The following is a 23172-nucleotide window of genomic DNA, read 5'->3' on the forward strand; positions in this document are numbered from 1 at the left end:
GAGGTTTTGATTAGTGTGCCTCTGATGATTAGAGATGCTGAGCATTTCTTCATGTGTTTTGCAAGTGTCTCCTGAGTGACAGCTCTTCACTCAGCAAGCTGCAGTGGTTTCCACTTCCCAGGCTCTTCCAGCAGTCTCCCCACCAGCCTCCACCGTGCATCAGCACCAGCACCAGCATGCTGTCTTCAGACATCTGCGTTACGGCATCTCTGCTGAGAGGTATGGCAGCTGTAAGCAAATCCTTTCTCCCAGCAGTAATGGTGGGAGCTGTTTCCTAGAGTTACTCTCTCTGTGTTAATGTGGGGTTTTCTGGTAGTGCTTAGCCCTCCAATGATTGTTCAACCAATTCTCTACATTCAATTCTTTCTGAAAAATAGCTATGCGCTTTCATATTCCTGACAAGGCCCTGCTTGGTCTCTTGGTTCTGCATTAACTAGTTTGGTTTTCCACCAGAGTGTCCAGAAATGTCTTCCTCTCGCTCTGAGTGGTTAGGTGGAGCTTCTTACGTTTCCTTACCTGTAGGCACCTTCATTTTAAGTTTGACCATTGCTTCTCCATGCCAATAAGGTATATCCAGGCTGACTCAAGGTTGCTCTCTGCTGGTTTAAAGCAGATAGCTGTAGACAGGTGGTGAGAAGAGGCTGTTCCAACAGAATTCAGTTCCCAAAAGTTTTGGACAAGAGATGATCTCTGAATCATTATAGACTCCACTTCCTTATATACCAGGGAGTGTTATCCAAACATTTTGTCATTTGATTTTTATGACACTTTCACCCTATACCTCTTTAAGAGTCATTGTAATTAGAGTATATTAAAATCAAATCAATTTTCCTTTGAAAATTTTATGAAACACCTGAAGGCAAATAAGAAGTCTTTATGAGTAGCACCCCACTTTCTGCTTGATAAGAAGGCCCGTTCCTTTATTTTTTTAATTGCTGAGAACTATTCAACAAGCTACTTCAGGTAGTTATTGATTTTATGAAACCCAAGAATTCAGAAATTATTATGACAACACCTCCAGAATTACCACATTCTTCTGAAATGTTTTTATACAAGGGTTCTTTCCAAGAGAAAAATAAAATTGAAAAGGGCAGGATCCCAGTCTGGTTCCCAGTTCACAAGGGGGAAACTGAGAAACAGACATTAGGAGAAAAAGCCATTTTTTTTTCTAATGAGAAAAGTTGCGTGAACTCAAATAAAAAGAACACAATTTTTATTTTAATAGTTGATCATTTAAAATATATTGAAGATTTTATTCACATATCTTTAAAATCTATGTTCCTAAAGATAGCAGTAATAATTTAAGAGAAATTAAAACGAAATATAATTTCATATGTAACATTTACATCTTTCCTCATCCCAAGAGGAAATTCAACATGTTTTCAACTCATAAAATCCTTAAAAGAATTGTTAAGAGAAAATATTTGATCTCGTTAGATAAGGACCATCTTTAGTTATAAGGTTACGTGATAGTTACAGAAACCTTGATATTTTGCAATACTTGAAAATGGCATGTTCATATTTTTGTAAGAAAAACTACTCTCACCATCTCCTTAGGTCTCACCAGTTATTAACTGTAGCACAGGGCGGTGGTTCTTCATCTCTCCTGCCATGTAGTTTTTGTTTTAATGCGTTTTCTCCTCAGTCTAGCAGCAATCAGAGAACACACTCAGAGCTTTGAGGGCTTCCTACTACTCACATCTTGTTTTATTAGGTTCACACAGTAGAATCAAAAAGACAACACAAAAAGCTGTTGCTGAAGCTGGATACAGACCTGGAAATGGCAGTTTCAGGAGAAGAAAATAAGCCAGATCTCTACAGCAGGTCCCATCCTCTGTGTTGATTTACAAACGAATTCCTTTTGGAACCTTCCAGTTGCAGCATTACTCACTTACTGAACATCTTCAATGCTTTGAATAAAAGGAATGCTATTTCACACAAGCGCTAGATGTTTCATACTGTTTAGGGTGTGTGTGTGTGTGTGTGTGTGTACCGTGATAGGGGAGATCGCTTTCTCCAAAAGTAGACTGGCATGCTGGTGACTGCACATCTAGGCTGAAAGCACGGCCAAAGAATAGCTCTCTTTGTAGATGTGTGTAGAAGAATGGTCTTCAGGCACTGGAGCTCCAGGTATCTCATACAAGCATGAAAGACCCCAGATTAGGCCCTTGGCAGGGGGGAAAGTAACCAGGAATGGAAATCCATGGGGGAAGTACTCTGGGTCTGGGGAAGGACAGACTGTTGCCCCAGGCCTCCCAAATATTTATGGTATGTCAGTCTACTACACTCACTATTTGTACATTTTCCTAACAAATAAAGGGGACACATGACTCTGTAATCTGGCTTGTAAAATTTGTGGAGTAGAAAACTGGAAGGTATCTTTCAAGAGCAAAATGAAAAGTGAAACTTAATACTTGTAAATTTCATGCTAATCATTGGGGAGGTGATATAAAAATAAATCTTAGCAAATAATTTAAAAATCTAATGCACTAGTTGCTAACTCCAAAATTATGCAAGCTGAGACTGAAGCAGACTGATGTCCTAATTAAAGTCTTTCTTTAAACCTGAGACCCATTTTGAAACTAGCATCCTCTATACTGATCTATAACAGCTACCTGATGTTCCTGCCGCTGGCTCATGGAGAAGGAAGTGTTCCCCTTGGTGTAAAACTTCACAGGAAAGTGTTTGATGTAAAAGAAACGCATACCAAACACACACACACAACAGTAGGGTAGAGCTGACAGTGCACTGGGCAGAAAGAGAAAACCTGGGGAAAGCGTTTTTCACTAAGATACACGGTTTTAGATAAAGTATTTAGGGTCTATGTTTCGACTATTGCACCGTGTTACTTGGTCAAAAAGAAAGGATGGTAGGGATGGAAGGCTTGAAAAGATGAATTCATAATTAAGAAGGCTGAATGAAAGTTCCACCTCTTCTTCTGTGTCTGTTTAAAATCAGACACATTACTTGACTTCACCTTAAACTCCCATCTTTTCTCCTAAAAATGAAAGGAGTTGGACCCAGATCAGAACTGAAAGTGTATTACTGCGCATGTGTAATGCACTGGGAAACATTTGCCATCCAATCCATGACAAAAAATGCAGAAAAAATGAATTTATTGGAATAAACCAAATTTTATTTTTCAGCAATCATTTACAGAATACCTGATTTTATTTTATTAAAAAATGAGTCTTCATCTGTATGATCTTGAGTTCAGGAGGCTAGACATTTGAGAGAGAGAGATTAATTATCATAAAAGGAAGAAAGGTACAGCATGGGTTTCCTTCATGTCCCAAATGGAGCCCAAAATATTGCTCCAAATGCCTTAACCTCAGTGGGTACTATTTATTTCCTAGTTAGTATTTATCTGCCAAAATTTAAATGGCAAATAAGCCATACAATTTCATTTCCTCCGTGTTGGCCACAGATTATGGTATAGGTGAGAAGAAAACCTATTTTCAATAACTGAACACTGGTGGTAACTAACCTATTATCTGTTTTGATGTCGAAGAAAATAATCTCTTCTCCTAGTGGTATATGACATTTCAGCACCCTGCCATTCTTTGTCCAAAGAAATGAACTGCACCCACTCAAGTACCTTACCATCTCTTCTTGATAGACTCATTTATAGAGAGCAAGGTCTCATACTGATGTTTCAAATAACCCACAAGAAGTCACTATTGAAAAATCTAAGACCCATTACTGTATAGATTGAAAAGTGACAAGCCTTTCTCTTTTCAGTGACTTCACGAGAAGCTCCATTGATCAATGGTGGGCATTTTTAATACGACCTGAATCTACCTGCTTGTGGCAAGCAGAAAATGCCCCCACTAAAGAAGTTCATATCCTGTTTCCTAGAACATGGGGATAGGATGCATTTACAGGGCAAAAGAGATTTTACAGAAGTAACTCAATTAAGGATCTTGAGATGGGGAGACTATCCTGAATGATCCAATTGTGTTCAAATGTAATCACGAGATGCTTATAAAGGAAAGAGGGAGTCAGAGACTTAGAGAAGGCGATGTAAGGATAGAAGCAGAAGTTGGAGTAAAATGATTTCTAAACGCTGGACCAAGAGATAGAAAAAGCCTCCAGAAGCTAGAGAGGGCAATAAACAGATTCTCTCTAGAGCCGCAACAAAGAAAGCTGCCTTTCAGATTCGTTTAAGATTTCCGACCTCCCAAAGTCTAAGAGAATAAATTTGTGTTGTTTTAAGTCACTAAGTTTGAAATAGGAAACTAATATACAGCTTCACAGCCTCAATCTGCAAACTGGATAGCAGATTCTTAGTCCCCCTCTAAGAACCCCTCTTGAGGTTATCCCCCCCACCCACTAGCTCTTGCCAGGAGGCTTACCTGTTCATAATCCAAGTTATTTTCAGCGTCTTCACCATTCCCCACCGCTGTTGTGCTGTAGGTTTACCCTCTGTGTCACGCTGTCCATCACACACTGGGGTTTGGGTTGGAGGTGCCCCCGAGAGTTCACTTCGACTTTGCTACCATCTCTGCATCAGTTTTCGGAACTGTGGCAATCCTCTTCATTCTTTCAGCTGAAGGATTGGTGTGGAAATTTTCCCAAAGTAAGTTACAACTTACTTTACTTTTATCAATAGTCACCCAAAGAAGCAGCAGAAAGCAATAACATTTAGAGATCAGCTTTTAACTATTTAGTAGGTATAATTACTCTCAGGTCACTTGCCAATTTTATTTATTAGGTCACCTCAAGGTCCCTGTGTGTCTTACTACAGATGTCCTCCCTGCCTAGGTCACAGTCCACAGCTCGGTGACATAATTCGACTTCCTCTTCATCATTAAACACGACTCCAAATACACACAGATTCCTTCCCCTGCCATCCTCGCTCAGTGAAAATGAAATGTTCCTCGCTCTTCCCCAGTCTAAAGCTCCCTCATGTCTTCATTTCTGTCCCAAGTTCTGCCTTTATCCAAGATGGACTGACTTGGGTCATTTTCAGTACCTTCCAGGGACATATCCGCAGTTAGTAACAGGGGATCTTCTTCCAACAGGATAATTACATTATAACATAATAATCCTGTACCTGTAAAACAGATGAAGATACAAATACAGCCACAGAGCTACTTCTTTATACCAGACTCCAGAAATTACAGAAAGAATAACTCACTTAATTTTTAATATTTCTCAAAGTCTGGATAATTTAGCAGTTAGCAATATTTGCCACGGAACAATGACAGTGCCGTGAGGTCAGTTTCTCTAAGTCTAGTCCAGCCACACAGTCTGTTAATATATTTATTTTTAATTATAATCTCTGCCTTACATTTCTAAAAATGCACTCTTTCATTTGGATGCATTATCTTGAAGTGTAATCGACCTAAAACAAACAGCACATGTTCAAAGTGCATAAATTGATAATTTTTTGATAATTTGTGGGTATATGTATACACCAAGAAGCCATTAACACAATCAAGGTAATGAACATAGCCAAAACGTTTCCTCATGTTTCTTTACAAATTCTTCCTCTTATTCTTCCCCACTTCCCTGTCTCCCTCCCTAGGCAGCCACTAGTCTGTCTTCTGTCACTGTCGATTAGCATATATTTTCTACAATCTTACATAAATGGAATCATACTATAAGTCCTTCATTTTGCCTCCCCTCTTTTACTCAGTGTAATGATTTTGAGATCAATCCATGTTGTTCCACATTACAATAGTTCATCACTTTTTTTTTCTTCGCAGTTTTGGCCAGGACTGGGCTTGAACCAGCCACCCCTGGTATATGGAGCTGGGGCCCTACTCCTTGAGCCACAGGCACTGCCCAATAGTTCATCACATTTTTATTGCAACATAATTCTCCCACAATTCATTCATCCATTAATCAGTTGATGGGCACCTAGATTGTTTTTAGTTACAAATATTACAAGTAAAATACTATGAACATTTGTAGAAGCATTTATTTGAAAATAAGCTTTCTTTTTGAGACAGAGTCTTATTTTGTTGCCCTCGGTAGAGTGTTGTGGCATCACAGCTCACAGCAACCTCAAACTCTTGTACTCAAGTGATTCTCTTGCCTCAGACTCCCAAGTAGCTGAAACTACAGGTGCCTGCCACAATGCCTGGCTATTTTTAGAGATGGGGGTCTCTTTCTTGCTCAGGCTGATCTCAAAACCCTGAGCTCAGGCAATCCACTGGACTTGGCTTCCCAGAGTGTTGGGATTGCAGACGTGAACCACCATGCTCGGCCTGAAAATAAGCTTTTATTTCTCTAGGTTAAAAACATAGGGTTGGAACAACTATGTCTTACTATTTATATATGTTTAACATTTAATAAGCCACCAAACTTTTTTCTGAAGTATTTGTACTAGTCTACATTTCCACCAGCAATATGTGAGTTCTAATTTTTTCACATTCTTGCCATCACTCTATAGTGTCATTCTTTTTTTTTTATTTTTTATTATTATTTTTTTTATTGTTGGGGATTCATTGAGGGTACAATAAGCCAGGTTACACTGATTGCAATTGTTAGGTAAAGTCCCTCTTGCAATCATGTCTTGCCCCCATAAAATGTGACGCACACCAAGGCCCCACCCACCTCTCTCCTTCCCTCTTTGTTTCCCCCCCATAACCATAATTGTCATTAATTGTCCTTATATCGAAATTGAGTACATAGGATTCATGCTTCTCCATTCTTGTGATGCTTTACTAAGAATAATGTCTTCCACGTCCATCCAGGTTAATACAAAGGATGTAAAGTCTCCATTTTTTTTAATGGCTGAATAGTATTCCATGGTATACATATACCACAGCTTGTTAATCCATTCCTGGGTTGGTGGGCATTTAGGCTGTTTCCACATTTTGGCGATTGTAAATTGAGCTGCAATAAACAGTCTAGTACAAGTGTCCTTATGATAAAAGGATTTTTTTCCTTCTGGGTAGATGCCCAGTAATGGGATTGCAGGATCAAATGGGAGGTCTAGCTTGAGTGCTTTGAGGTTTCTCCATACTTCCTTCCAGAAAGGTTGTACTAGTTTGCAGTCCCACCAGCAGTGTAAAAGTGTTCGCTTCTCTCCACATCCACGCCAGCATCTGCAGTTTTGAGATTTTGTGATGTGGGCCATTCTCACTGGGTTTAGATGATATCTCAGGGTTGTTTTGATTTGAGTTTCTCTAATATAGAGAGATGATGAACATTTTTTCATGTGTTTGTTAGCCATTCGTCTGTCGTCTTTAGAGAAAGTTCTATTCATGTCTCTTGCCCATTGATATATGGGATTGTTGGCTTTTTTCATGTGGATTAATTTGAGTTCTCTATAGATCCTAGTTATCAAGATTTTGTCTGATTGAAAATATGCAAATATCCTTTCCCATTGTGTAGGTTGTCTCTTTGCTTTGGTTATTGTCTCCTTAGCTGTACAGAAGCTTTTCAGTTTAATGAAGTCCCATTTGTTTATTTTTGTTGTTGTTGCAATTGCCATGGCAGTCTTCTTCATGAAGTCTTCCCCCAGGCCAATACCTTCCAGTGTTTTTCCTATGCTTTCTTTGAGGATTTTTATTGTTTCATGCCTTAAATTTAAGTCCTTTATCCATCTTGAATCAATTTTTGTGAGTGGGGAAAGGTGTGGGTCCAGTTTCAGTCTTTTACATGTAGACAACCAGTTCTCCCAACACCATTTGTTGAATAGGGAGTCTTTCCCCCAAGGTATGTTCTTATTCTTTTAAAAATTTTTTATCCAGGCTCCGCGCCTGTAGCTCAGTGGCAGGGGACCAGCCACATACAACAGAGCTGGTGGGTTCAAATCCAGCTCAGGCCTGCCAAACAACAATGACAACCAAAAAATAGCCAGGCATCATGTGGGCACCTGTAGTCCCAGCTACTTGGGAGGCTGAGGCAAGAGAATCACTTAAGCCCAAGAGTTTGAGGTTGCTGTGAGCTGTGATGCCAAAACACTCTACCGAGGGTGACCTAGTGAGACTCTGTCTCTAAAAAAAAAAAAAAAATTTGTCCAAAATACTGTATGTATTCTGGTATCTCATGGTAAATTTCATTTTCATTTTCCTGATGACTGATGATATTGATCATTTTTCTATATTCTTATTTACCACCAATGTATCTCTCTCTCTTTTTTTTTTTTTTTGATACAGAGTCTCACTATGTCACCCTCAGTAGCATGCCATAGCATCACAGCTCACAGCAACCTCAAACTCTTGGGCTTACACAATTCTCTTGTCTCAGCCTCCCTAGTATCTGGGACTACAGGTGCTCACCACAATGCCCAGCTATTTTTTTGTTGCAGTTGTCAGTGTTGTTCAGCTGTCCTGGGCCGGGTTCAAACCCGCCAGCCTTGATGTATGTGGCCGGCACCCTACTCCCTGAGCTACCGGCACCACCATGCCACCAATATATTTTTTTTGTCAATAGTCTGTTCACATTATTTGCTCATGTAAATATGTTTTTCTGTTGTAAATTGAGTTTTGAGAATTATTTACTTGATTTGCTTACAAGTCATTTGTGACATATATAATTTTACAATATTTTCTCCCAGACTGTGGCTTTTTTATTTTCTTAACATAGTATTTGAAGAGCATAAGTTCTTAATTTTTATGATGTTTTTCAAACTTTTGGCCTCAGGCAATCCTCACATCTTGGCTTCCCAAAGCCCTGGAATTATGGGTGTGAACCAGCTCTACTGGCCAATATACTTTTCCTTAAATGAATCATGATGCTCATATCATATCTGAGAAATCATTGAATAACTCAAATTATTATAAATTTTCTCCTAATTTTTTGAGAAGTTTTAAAAGCTTATATTTACATTTAAGTCTATAATCTATTTTGAGTTACTTTTAGTGCAAAACATGAATTTTGGTTCATCTTTTCTTTTTCTTGAAGATGGATATCCAATATTATAAAGTAATTTCTTTAAAAGGCCATTTTTCCTGCAAGGAAATGCCCTTGCTCGTTTGTTGAAAATCAGCTGAATCAGATACCTATCAGTCTACCTCTATACGCTCTATTCTGTTCCACTGATTTATTTCTCTATCTTTTTTTTTCTTTTAAATTTCAGGTTAATATGAGAGTACCAACAACCAGGTCAAAATATTTGATTTTGTTAGGCAGAGTCCTTCTTGTGATTATGACCCACACTCAAAAGGGGTGTCCAACACCCCCATAGTGTGTCCATTCCATGGCAGCACCCCACACCCATCCCCTCTCCCCATCCCTTATTTTCCCTCCCCCCAGCTTGATTTGAAATGAGTTTTTCTACTATGTGGGCATACATTAGATCTTCTACTGGCTTCATATTAGTATTGAGTACATTGGGTAGTTGTTTTTCCATTCTTGTGATACTTCACTAAGAAGAATGTATTTCAACTCCATCCAGGATAATATGAAAGATATGAAGTCACCATCTTTCTTATGGCTGAATAGTATTCCATGGTATGCATATACCTCTACATTGTCTTGATTACTATAGTTTTACAATTTTTTTTTTTGAGACTGAGTCTCACTATGTTATCCTCACTATGTGGCCGCATAGCTCACAGCAACCTCCAAATCCTAGGCTCAAGTGATCCTCTTGTCTCAGCCTCCTGAGTAGCAGGGACTACAGGCACCTGCCACTAAGCCCTGTTAGTTTTTAGAGATGGGGTCTTGTTCTTGCTCAGGCTGGTCTCAAACTCCTGACCTATAGCAATCCACCTGTTTCAGCCTCCCAGGGTGCTAGGATTACAGGTTTGAGCCACTGCATCCAGCATAACTTTACAATTCTTGAAATCAGATAGTTTAAATTTTCAACTTTGTTTTTCTGTTTCAAAAATGTTTCACCTAATTTAGGTCCTTTGTATCTTTATACAAATTTTATAAACAGATTGTCAATCTCTATGAAAAAATTTTCTGGAATTTTGATTGGGATTATATTGACTCTCTAGACCAGTTTGGGAAAAAATGATATTTTAATAATATTGAGCTTTTTCATCCATGAACATAGTATATCTCCATACTAATATATTAGTATTCTCTAATAGATAGATAGTATATCCTTCCATTTGTTTGGGTAATTTCAACATTTTGGTAGAAGTTATAGACAACTAAATCACTAGTTTCTCTTTCCTTCTATCCTCTAAACAATTAAAATAGAAATATTCCTTAAATTTCTTAAATTGTGTTGATATGTCCCAATATAGTTATAGTGGATAAAATGGTTTGGACATAAGATTCCAATGACATTTTCCATTTATTGTCCCCAAATCCAGAACTATAAAATCACATGCAATGGTATTTGTGTCTACAAAGAAGGTTTTAAACATAGAGGGTTCTAAATATTCATACGCATTTTAAGAAAGGAAAAAACTGGGTTAAAATTATGATACTCAAGTCACATTTAACTTTTTCAATTACAAGAGACACAAGGTAAAACGTACAAGATAATAAAACATTATCAGTATTTATTGGGTATTACAATTATAATACAGTTTTTTTTCCTTTCTTAAAATGTATATACATTTTTGGCACCCAGTGTATGATTTCCCAGTCATGTGGATGATGTGATTTCTGGCAATTAGTGCAAGAAAGCAGAGACCTTACAGATCCCAATCTTTGAGACTGGCACAAAGAATAGGTACAAATAGATATGTGTGCTGAGTTCATTAATCCTGAAAGAAGGTTTAGCAAGACAGTAGAGGAAGAGGGAAGAGAGAAGGATCTCCTACTTTTAATACAGTTTCCCTTGGTGCTGAGAAACGTGTCTGAATGAATGTCAAGATCTTAAAAAAAAATATTTCTATCAAGTGAGTCACTGGCTGAGTGAAAGAGAAGTTACAGAAAGAACTCAAAATAATTCAATATTATCTTCCCTCCCGTATCTCCTATGGGCAGTCGAGTTGTCTTTCACACTTGGATTTGGCCAATATGTGACATTAAATGTGTAAAACCCTTGACCTGAATTTGTAGTAGAGAAATGTAGAGAAGTAGAAAAGAGGCAAAAGATGAAGGCAGGTATGGTGGAAATAGACTTTTTGTAATTATTGAGATAAAAAGTAATTAAAATATGAAAAGGACTAAGAATAAATATTCTCTAGCTGCATGGAGATTTTTTTTTTCATTTCTTTTGTGTATTTTAGGGGTTAAAGAAAACACTGAAATAAAAAAGGAAAGGTAGAATTTACTTCAACCTGAAGGTTTCAACTTAATACATTTTTTACTGACTTACTTTCTGTATTAAGATGGAGAATTTCTTAGAAAATCATACAGGGTAAGCCCAAGCACACAAATTGAGAAAGAATTATTCTTTGTTCTAGAAAATGCTTCTATGGAATCAAATATTTGGGGATGTTTGTATTGATTATTATATTTCCAGTGCCAAGAACAGAATGGGTATCTAGCTGGCACTCAGATTTTTTCATTAGAATTGTGTTTGAGTACTCCTAAGTCCTGGTGATCTTTTCCTTCTAATTCTAAGGTCCTTAGATTCTAAAATGCCTAATTTGTCATTACAATTTCATCCTGCCTCCGATAAACGTCTAGCTGTGTCATACATATATATATGCTCTTTCTAAGGAGAAAATGAGATCCCCAACATGATATTTTTCATATTACAAGGCATGCAAGGAGGGGTTTTGTCATGGCTTCTGAGTTCAGACTGCCAGCTATGGTTTCTACACCACAGACTTGTAGCTATGGGACCTTGGGAAAATAACTATCCTGGGCTTGTTTTGTCATCCAGAAAGTGGAAATAATAATAATATTTATCTCATAGCATGTTATGATGGTTAAATGGGACAATTTATGTAAGGAATTTGGTGGTGCCTTACTAACAAATATTCCTATGTGAAATGATTTTTTTTTAATTAAACGAACTTAGTGTCAGATAATAGATTAAATATTCATTGAGTGTGCAGGCTGAAAAAATAGAAATGGAGTATTATTGTACTGACATTGATTCAAAGTAAAATGGAAGGGGATATATGGTCTGTAAGCTTTTTGAAAGCGAGGGTTATGCATTTTCAATTACAAACCCCAGCATCTTGCCACAGTGCTTGGAAAATATAAGACATTCACTTAAAATGTGCTGAATTCATTAATAAAAGAATTAGTCCTGGTATGAAAACCCAGGCACGCTGCTTCTGCTTCCAGAGAAACAAGCTCTTCCGTCTTCTGCTGGTAGCCTCTTGCAGTCAGTAAGGACTAGCTACTGTCCGTGGTACTGAACTTTCAACATGCTGAACTATGCTCAGTTTTATCCAAATGCTCTCTTTTTCCTGCCCTCAAAAAACAAAGAACCAAAAAACCAACAACACCTTCATACGGTTTACTTTTATGGCGCCGCCCCCCAACACACACACAACACATGCCCACATTTTTCTCACATGGGCTAATTCTAATTGTCACTGTCTCGGATTCTTTTAATGTTCTGAAGTTTCAGTCCCTTTTCTGCTGAACCTCAAAGGTTTCTGCACAAGAATACGGGATTTATTTTATGTGGGCCACTGTTTTTTTTTAATGTGTTGACCACCTGGAGTACTTGGCCTTTATCTCAGAGAATGCTCAGAAAACAGATCTCTCTGCCAACCTCTCTCCTCAAACAGTAGGCAGATCCACCAGCGGTTCCTTTCTGGAATCCCCGGAGGCAGTGGGACTACGCAGCTCTGGCTCTCAAAGTCAGCCCAGCCCAATCTGCTCTCTTATCCTTCCCCTTTCTTTCAGCCACTCAGCAAAAAGACCCGCCAGACCCCCGGGCAGTTAGAGTCGGTTCGAGAATCCCAGGAGCAGTGGTGTCCTACAACTCCTTTGGCTCCCCGCCGCCCCCAGATGTTGCACAACCGGAGGGCTAGAATCACGACGGGAAGACTCGCTAGATTGAGTCCGCGCTGACGAACAGCGCCCTTTCCTTCTTCGCCACTTCTCCATTCTTTCTGCAGTTATTAGAGACTTAAGCTGAAATGGCTTCTAAACATAAACAAGTTATAAGTACAAAAAATAAAATCCCAGCGTGTTATGTGTGTGTTTGTGCTTGGTGTGTGTGTCCATCCGCGCTTGTGCAAAATCTCCCAACGTCACAGTTCGCCATCAGGACAAGCGCGTCAGGAGATCTGAGATCTTTCCTGGAATTCCCTATACCCGGCCCTTTCTTGTCTTCAGCACCTCCCGAAAAAGGTAGGTTTGGACGTTCACAAACCACTATTGCAGCAATAGACTCACACAAATCTGCTGCGATTTTTTTTTTCTTTCCCCTTTAGTCCCTAGCCCTCTTAGGTGAACAGTTCCGAGCGCGGGGTCTCCTTCCAATTCCCTCAGCATCCACATTGCAACCGAGTGCAGGTCCTTCCCAGGTTCCACACAGCCTACCTCTCCCCGAGACCTTCTGCGGACTCCGCCTGAGCGGTGGGTGGTGCTCGCACCGCCCCTACCTTCCCCAGGGGCTTTGGAGAGCCGCGCGCTGGGCAGTGTGCGCGCGCGCGCGCGCGCGGGAGAAAGTTCGGTGGGGAAACCTCCTTCAGTGGAAGCTGCTGCGTGTCGATAACACAGAATACCCCGGAGCCCAACAAAAACCTCCAAAGCACTAGCCTCCATAAAGAAAAACAGAACAAAATATAGACAAGAAGGGAAGCCTGTTCTCCTAATACCCAGGTTTCCAATAGTCCTGGATCCTGCCGCCGGAGCTGAGCAAAGGCGCAGTTGGTTCTAGCTGCTGCTCTAACCCTGAATGGGGAAGCCGGTTCCCGCCAACACCGCCCCCTTTTCGGGAGGAGGGAGGTAGGGATTTGCCGGCAAGAGTTGCACCTGCTCTAGGAAGCTGCCGAGAAGAGAACTCTGGGGTAAGTAGTGTTCTGGCGCTGGAGCGGAAAGGGGGAAGGAGGAGGGGGCATGAGAGGGACGAAAGGAAGAGGGCAGGGAATGAATCATGCAAAAAAAAAAAAAAAATCCCCAATATTTGGCAGCGGAGGGAAGCACAGCACAGCACTCCTAGGATGAGTCCCGCTCTGGTCTCCCGCGCCGAACCGGCTGGCAGGAAGTTCTTTTTAAGGAGAAGAGAAACTCGAAAATCCTGGAGGGTATCAGAGGCAGGCGGAGCGGGAAGGAGGCTTCTGGGAACTGGGGCCCCGGCAGCGCAGCGGCAGGGGTGGCTGAAGCTCTTTGGCCCAGCCTCCTCCTCCTTCCTATGGCCGCCTTAAGCCTCCGCTCCCCGCCCCGGCCTCCTGCCTCCGCCCCTGGGCTCCGGGCTCCGGGGCTGACGCTGGGACCCTCGGCGGCAGCGAGGACGCTCACCTGGTGGAGCCTCCTTCTGCTCCCCCTCCTCCTCCTCCTCCCGCCCCCACCTGCCCTCCTCTCGGAATCCAGCAGAGTCGGGATCTGTAGGCGAGGAAATAACGACCCCTGCAGTTGCATTGCGGAAAATCTCAGCGGCGGCGCTGGTCGCGGGCGATGCAAGCGAGGCAACTGGGGGTTCCGGGGAGTCCAGGAAAATAGGCGAGGAGCAGAAGGCGCGCTCGCGACTCGGAGAGTCCGCGGGCCCCCAACGCGCCCCGGGCCCCCAGCGCGCTCCAGTCCCGGCCCCAGACGTTCCACTCTGCGCCCTGGACGCGCGGCCCAAACCCGGCTCGGAGGCTGCAGGCTGCGCGCGGACTTGGGGAGCAGGGAGGGTCGGCGGAGGCTGCTGGCGGCTGGCGGTTTCGGGCAATAATCCCTGCCTCTCTCTCTCTCTCTGTCTGTCTGCTCTGTCCGCTCCTCCCCCCACCCTCCGGAAGCAGGAGAAGAACAGACCCGGAGCGGAGCAGTCACCCTCTGACCATGTCTCGATGAGGGGGGCGGACTTCGAAGGCAACTTGTCGCGGACTGTCTGGGCTTAGCCAGCGAGCTCCGAGCTGTCGGGAGCCCGGAACTGCACGGCGCGGCCCGGCGGGGGGCTATCGTCTATGTCTTCTTGGGGCGCCAGGCGGATCGGGGTCTCGTTTCTGCAAGAAGAGCCCAGCGCTGGTGGCTTCAGGTGGCTGCAGCCGCGGCTGCTAGTGCTGTTTCCGCCGCTGGTGCGAGGAGCAGAGACGCGCGAGCCGGGAGACCTCCGAGGCGGCGAGGCATCGGACATGTGTCAGCACATCTGGGGCGCACATCCGTCGAGCCCGAGAGGAGATTTGCAGGAACAATTCAAACTGCGATATTGATCTTGGGGGTGACCGTCCCTGGCCGGCTGTCGGGTGGGAGTGCGAGTGTGCGCTCGCTCGGGAGTGTGTGCGTGTGTGTATGTGTGTGTGCCGTGTCGGGCTCCCCCTTTCCCCCCCTGTTTTCCCGTCGAGTGATGCACTTGGAATGAGAATCAGAGGATGGAAATAGTCTGGGAGGTGCTTTTTCTTCTTCAAGCCAATTTCATCGTCTGCATATCAGGTATGGGACGCGCTGGAGTCACGGGAGGATTTGGGTTCTGTTGCGGTGTTTGGATTGTACAGGGTTTTATTGTGTGTAGACATGGGGGCGGGAGGGGAGGGATGGTGGAGACCCTTTCAGCTCTTAGGGTTTTCCGCCTTCCGAGTCACAAACCTTCTAAGCCCGAGGGTGTGTGTGTGTGTGAGTGAGAGAGAGAGATTGTGGTGGGGTTAGGATCTGTGTAGCGTCCTGAAGGAAGGGGTGGGGGTGGGGGTGTGGAGCGCAATGAACAGAAGCAGATGGGTGTTGATTTTCAACGGCTTTCCTGGCTGAGAACTCTGGCGCCGAAATCTGAGCCTTGGCAACCCCCACCCCCATGCCCTGGCTTTCAAAGTTCCCAAACTCGGTGATTCCTTGCTGGCAAAATGGATGCAGGGCTGTGCTCTGGTATCTAGGCACTTTCAGGAGACTGCGGGAGGATGCGGGACTGGAGAGTGCCAGCAGAGACCAGAGAGATGTCCTCCATGCCTTCCCCAAACACATAAGGACTGGTTGTGATGGCTTGAAACCTGCTGGCACACCCCACCCCACTCCCTTATAAAAAGGGGTGGGGGGACGTATCTGAAACAACACGATGCCGCAAATAAATACCACTTTAGATCGTGGTGTTTCTTAATTCCCAGCGGCAAGGATGTGCTGGCTCAGACTCACTGATTTCAGGATACTTGTGCTGATCTGTGGTTCTAGGAGGCACTAAGAATGCAGGGGTGGAGGTGAGTGAGGTGCAGCTCGTGCATACTTGCACCAGAGTGTGTGCAGGCAGGGATCCTGAATTGTCAGCAGCGTCTTTGTTGGTGCAGGGAGTTGGGAACTCGAGGGCGCAGCGAGGGAAAGCCCGGGGACTAGCAGTATTCCCCAGCTTGGTGGCTCCTCCCCTCCACAGCGCCCACCCCTGTTTCCCTTCACACCTGCCATTTAAACACCCAAGGCAAAGCCCATTTTGAGCGTTCCTTTCTGCCTGCATTCCCTCTGCAGAACTGGGGACTCGGCCAACTTCCCAGAAAGTCACCACAACAGGAAAGCAGGAACCTTGCCCCTGTGAGCAGCCGTGGGTGGAGGAACATGTTTCTTACCTCTTCCTTCAGCCTGTCAGCCCCTCCCCTCTAAACCAGACCTGTTTCTGGACATTTGAAAACCCTTGTTCTGCCCTCAGCCTGGACCCAGTTCCAAATACCACAATCCAGTTTCAATTTTCTCCTCACAGGGCAGGAATGGGAATCTGTTATTGGAAATCATTCCGTTTGGGGCTCCACCACCCTACTAAGAAATTTTGCTTCTCTACTATTTTGGTGAGATATGTTGGGTGCCTGGCAGACTAGAAAAAGTGACCTGGGGTCACACCAATTCCTCTTTTACTCCATCCTGCATCTAAGAGTAAAAATTCTTAGTTGACCTGTAACAGTTCCTATCAGTCCTGTGCTCGGGGATGGACTGGGTGGTAACTCACAGGCCACATTTTCCATCTTTCTCTTTTGCATGTCCGTTTCAGACTCTCCCTTACTCCAGGGCATTTCAGCATGGGCTTTTCCCACTTGTCTACAGCATGATAATAATTTTCAAATCGGACCTACTATCAAAGGGTTAACTCTAATTGAGACTCTGGATGTCCTCCAGTGGTCTTTCTCCCCAGCCCTTACTCTGAATTTGGCCAGGCCAACACAGGAGAACAAGCTGAGAAAGGGTCTCTTCTCAGCCTCCCAAAGAGGCATTAGTGGGATACCTGTCACAGCTGTATTTGATTTAGTGTATCAGCAACTGAATTATTCAAATAGAAGCATTAGGGAGAGGTTATTTCCAACCCAGGAGGAGTGCTGTAGAGCACATGGTCTTTCACATGTATTTACTAAATAATCATTATTGCTATTTAATGAGAGGATAAAAGTGTAAGCAAAATTGCTATCCATTAGCTACATACAGAAAACTAGGTTAGCATTTCAAATGCCTAGTTAGTCTCTGCATTAATTTGCACTTTATGGAAACATTTAGTCAGAGATACACCATGATATACTCTATATTTCCCACACCCATAAACTTAATTTTAAAAGCCTATTCTTTTCCATGGCCAAGGCAGCCTCCTCCTCCTCCTATAAGCAGAACTACTCATTCAATGATGCCCATGTATGTCAGAATTATGATTAGTAATATAATTATGGCTCACAATGGCTGTAGTTTGGAGGACTCAGATTCCTTTCTTTCCCTCTCTGACAGATTTCAGATATACAGGAACGCAGTTCACCGAGGTTGAATAATTGTGGCTCAGGGAGAGTTTAGTGGGTCTTTCATTTCTGTTTCCATGATTTGCAGTTTTAATTTACTCACGACTGAGCTCTACCAAAAGGAACATAACCCTGTGATCATAGAATCTACTAAATCTTAAATTTAAAAAGAAAGGAATAAACAAACTACCTCTTCACCATCATGGGATGAATTTTCCTCACCAGTGAATGGGTGCTAATTCCTACAGAGTCACCAGGCTTCAATGATTGATGCACTGGTGGGGTTGGCTTCATTACTGAGGAATACCAAACTGGAAAAGGCCAGCAAAAGTCTGCAGTAGAAACATTTTGCAGAGAAAAACATTGGTAGTAGCTTTGGCCTATGGAAGGTCTATTGGCTGAAAGACATTTGATGTCATTCACTTTCAGGAACACACTGGTACTTTGTAGCTTAGTATTTTGTCAACCAACGGGTCCAATCCCCATCCACCCCTCCTCCAAAACTAAAAGCATACCCACGGAGTTTTCTTCCTTGGCCTGTTTAAATATACTGTTTAAAGGACAGGCACCTGCACTTGCTATATTTGATGGTTCTGCATTAATAATTTGGTTGTGATGAAGCTGTTAAAATGGGATGGGAGATCTATTTGGCTAGGCTTAGCTAGATGCTGGGTAAGTAACGTGCATATCTTTTATTTGGGAGATCATATTTGTTTTGGCTACTTAATGCAATGCAGTGAGGCTGAAGAGGAAACACGGTGATCTGGAAGTACTTTTGGCTTCACATAAAACTCAGATCTCACTTCGCTAAAAAATGTAAGATAACAGGGCCAGAGAAAGAGAGAGAGAGAGAGAGACAAGATGATTTTTCTCTATGCTGCAAGAACATCATTCCCTTCCTACAAAAGCAGCTCAGATCAGCGAGAATGTATCCTTAGCAGCATGAGGGGAAAATTCCCTGGTCAAAGAGAGCTGCCTGATTTAATTTATACAGTGCATCCCACTTCCCTCTTATGTAACTTTACTTCTTTGTTGGTTTATTCATAATAATAACAACAATTTCAGTTATGTGGTGCTTTCACATATTTTATATCTATTGCATATATTTTAACTTATCTATTCACAGAAATTGTGGGATAATTTTATAGATGAGGCAACAAAAGTCCACACAGGTTCAGCCTGGAGGATTCATATCCAGGTCTAACTGAATCAAAATTCAGTACACCATTTATGTTTTGGTGCAAGATTTATTTCAAATATTTTTACTCAATAATTTTTTACTAACTTCAATTGGGATAATAAATTGGGTTAAATGGATGTATACCTTGGAGAGCTTGGAAGTGAAAGTTGAAGGTGATTATAGTTTAGACATAGAATTAAGGTAGCATTTGGGTTGTATGTGTCAATCAAACAGATGAGACAATTACCCAAGTGTTCCCAGCATCTAATGAACAACAGTCACTACAAGTAAGGGATATTTAGTGCATTTTTTCCTTAATCTGAAAATGAAAATGGATTAACTTCAGTTTCCTTATGTGTACAAGGAGTATAATAGCGCACATATTTGTTATACGAATTACATGAGATTGTGTGTTCAGTGATGTTCGCTTAGCAGTGTCTGACACATAGTAAGCATACAATAGCATCGTTACTTACTTCCGACAAATCTGACATTGTATGCGTTTGGTTCCTGGTCAAGTAGAGCTTTTGCCTCCTTGCCAGTCAACTTATTTCCAAGGAAAAATAAAACAATCTTTAGCAAGGGTATTTTATAATATTGAGCATGATTTCCTTTTTGAAGAAGGTCTTGGCTGAACAATTTTGAAATGTCTCTTAATTTTCCTTCTTCTAGTGGTATGACACTGATATTTAGCTTTGGTGTATAGCCATAAGTATAACTCACTTTATCCCTATGATTTTAGAATGTTGAGGTACAACTTGGAAAGTTTAATACATTACTTGGAAATTATTTAGTGCTTATTACTCAGAGTATAAACTAAATTTTTCTCTTTCTGATGGTATGTTTCTAATGCAGTGTAGACCCAACTTAAGGGTGCTTTCAAAATGGCAAACTGCATATACTTTCAATATAGCTTGATTTAGGACATTTTAATAAATAAAAAAGAGACCCACCCCAACAGAGACTACTCATATGATTATCTTATTAGCAATACGGATTCTTTAAATCCCACATGATGTTATACAGCCCAATCACAGCCAGATAACTATCACCATAGATGAAACTCTCCAGATAGTCAAGGAAGTATTTCTGAGTTCTATAAAATCCCAAGGGGAAAAAGGAATGTCAACGTGGAGAAACATTCCTGGTTGAGGACATGAGTTATTGCCATGCTAAGTCAATAGCTAACATCTCAACTTAACATTTTCATTCAGTGTTATATGTATTTGGATCTGGGGTTTAGACAGAAAAAGAGCCAGGTACCATAAATGTATGTGGTAGTGAGCCATTATAGAAAGAGTATGGAAATCAGAAGACTCACCTTGCAACACTACTCTACCTTCATCACCTTTATGACTTTGGGCAATTCTCTGGACCCCTCAGTGTCTCAATTTCCTCATCTATAAAATGAAAATTATATTTGCTTTGCCTGATTCAAATAATTGTTGAAGGACACAAGAGAGCGAGAAAGCATTTTTTTTTTTTTTTTTGACAGAGTCTCACTGTGTTGCCCTGGGTAGAGTGCCGTGACATCACAGCTCACAGCAACCTCATACTCTTGGGCTTAAGCGATTCTCCTGCCTCAGCCTCCCAAGTAGCTGGGACTATAGGTGCTCACCACAACACCCGGCTACTTTTTGGTTGTAGTTGTCACTGTTGTTTTTAGCAGGCCCGGGACTATTTGGAACTTGCCAGCACCGGTGTATGTGGCTGGCGCCCTGGCCACTGAGCTATGGGTGCTGAACCGAGAGAGCAATTCTAATTATACTTTATGGAACGATCTATGCTTGAGATATAGTTATAAATGCAAAATTTTTTTTTTTTTCCAGAGGAAAATTTATCACTTTTTTTTTTTAATTTTTTTATTAAATCATAACTGTATACAATGATATGATTATGGGGCATCATACACTCACTTCATAAACCATTTGACACATTTTTATCACAGTGGTTAACATAGCCTTTCCGGCGTTATCTCAGTTACTGTGCCAAAACATTTATATTCTACATTTACCAAGTTTCGCAAATACCCCTGTAATATGCACCACAGGTGTGATCCCACCGATTCCCCTCCCTCTACCCACCCCCCCCTTTCCCACTTCCCCCTATTATAAATGCAAAATTGAGATGCATATAGTCCAGAGTGATGTAAAATAATGTGAATAATGCTTCATTTTAAAGACATAATTATAAAAACAAAGTTGTAATGCCAAAATGTATTATGGTATAAAATGATAAGAATAACGCCTAATTGTTTAATAAGGGACATAAATTCCATAGAAGGGAGCAGAACAGACATGAAATAAAAGGAGGTTATTAAATTAATGTTGGAGGCTGGGCTAAAAGAGGCAGAAGGGACCACATCATCAAAAGGAGAGGAATAGGAATGAGTGGCTATGCAGAGAGGATTGGCCCAGTTGAAATAAACGGTTTTCTTTGGGAAATACAAGAAAGTTGGCATGAATCCACTTAGAGGGATACTGAATTGAGAGAATATGGAGTGCCCCCATGTAGTTATTCTCTTTGAGATTTTTCTTTTTTGTTATGAAGCTTTTCATTGATACAATAGATTGACCTTGGTTAAAACTTGTTTGATATTCTACCATTTCTTTGGATTTTAAATTTGTGGTGCATGTCTACCACTACGACTGTACTTTGTATACTTTTTAGCTTCTTTGAGATTGTGAAAAGTTGAGATTTTTGTTGTTGTTGTTGTTGGGGGGTGGAGAGAGCCAAGGGGAAGTACAGGTTTCTTACCTGTAAAATGGAGATGGGAACTTCTCAAGGTTGTTGATGCTACAGTATAATTATAAAAATAACAAAACACTGTTTTTAAAATGCCTAATGTGGTATCTGGAGTACCGTAACCTCTAGCCAAATTGCATAGATCACATGAAAGCAAGCATGGGCTTTGGAACCATGACAGGCCTACATATGAATTCTAACTTCAGCATCCACTCTCCCTGTGGTCTTAAAGAAGTAATGTAAGTCCTCCAAGCTTCAGCATCCTCATCTGTAAAATGAGGAGTGAAAACAACGTACAAGACCTGCTGTAATACCTGGCATGGAATAGTCACTCAGTAAATTGAAGCTGCTCCCATAAAGTCGACATTATGGTTGTAAATAATAATTATTGTTAATACTTTGGATGTGTTGTAAGCACCAGCTCATTATATGGTCATTTCTGCAATGTTCAATGAGCAGGTATTGACTGTGTACTGTACAGTAGGCACTGGAATCACAATGAACAATACTTGGCCCTTAGTATTTGCAAGGTAGTACATGTTATATAAAAGGGGCATATACAAAATGTAATTAACTTCGTTCCTGGTGGATGCAAGTGGGGAAAGGGCAATGACCTCTACAGTAGAAAATATTTGATCTAGGCCTGGAGGAATGCATGAGATTTTGAAAGAATAGGAGAGAAAATAAGACATACCACGAGGTAAGAATAGAGTGTGTGTAGAAAAGAAGGGATGAAAAAAACCCTAAAATATGAAAACTATGGTGAAATGGGCATATGAAGTAGATGTGTTAGAAGAAGTGATGAGAGAAAGGGCTTAGAAGCTAAGATAAGTAGTTTAGATCTTATCTTTAGTTATGAATAGCTAAGCTAGCTAAGGGGAGAAAATGACATTAACAGGTTCATACTCAATATACCTTTCTACTTTGATTATAATAAGCAATAACTTAGAAACCCAACTCTTTGGCTTCTTTCCTTGTCAGTCTTTATTTTTGAACCCAAAATCCTCTAAAAAAAATCCTGGCCTAATAGATCAATTAGGCCATGATGGGACATTCTGAATGACACAGTTAAAAAGCCTAACAGACCATTTTCCTATCTTTGGTGGCCCTGATTTACGCTGATCTTTGAGATTTGATATTTTCATGTTAAGTAAATGCAGAGGTCTTCAATTTTGTGCTTGAATAATAATAATAAGGTCTTTTGCATGAAATGAAGGCCAAGAAAAAAAAAATGAATCATCCATACATGCTTTCATGTCCTGAAGATTAATTCTGAGCCAAGGAATAGATGCAGTACGTTACATCAGATGCTGAAACACCAAGAAGCATTCCGCAGCACAACTCTTATTTCCAGTAGACTGCATGTTTACTTGGGAGAATAGACACATGGTCAACTATACTCCCAATTTATCCCCTTGATGGTCTAGTTACTATGGAGTGAGGGCAGAGACCTAAAATTAAATGGTTTCTTTTGTCCATTTAATCACTTAACATTTATTGAGGTTGCACGATATATCAGAAACTGAGGATCCAATAGGAATCCGTAAGACCCTGACTGCCCTTTCCCTCAAAGAACTCATCCTCTAAGCAGAGATTAACAAAAATTAGTAATTACAGCAGGATGTGATAAATGCTGCAATA

General features: G+C 41.4%; 1 protein-coding gene across 1 annotated transcript in view; it reads left to right on the top strand.

Moving 5' to 3' along the window:
* The first annotated feature begins 14957 nt into the window (after positions 1–14957).
* CA10 (carbonic anhydrase 10) overlaps positions 14958–23172 on the top strand; it is a 524477-nt gene continuing 516262 nt past the window's right edge. Inside the window, exon 1 of the mRNA XM_053570344.1 lies at positions 14958–15351. Within this exon, the coding sequence (XP_053426319.1) occupies positions 15291–15351 (61 nt within the window). The 5' untranslated portion in view covers positions 14958–15290. The remainder of the gene's footprint in view (positions 15352–23172) is intronic.

This window comes from Nycticebus coucang, chromosome 18 (genome assembly GCF_027406575.1).
Source record: "Nycticebus coucang isolate mNycCou1 chromosome 18, mNycCou1.pri, whole genome shotgun sequence".
In the NCBI taxonomy this organism is placed as follows: Eukaryota; Metazoa; Chordata; class Mammalia; order Primates; family Lorisidae; genus Nycticebus; species Nycticebus coucang.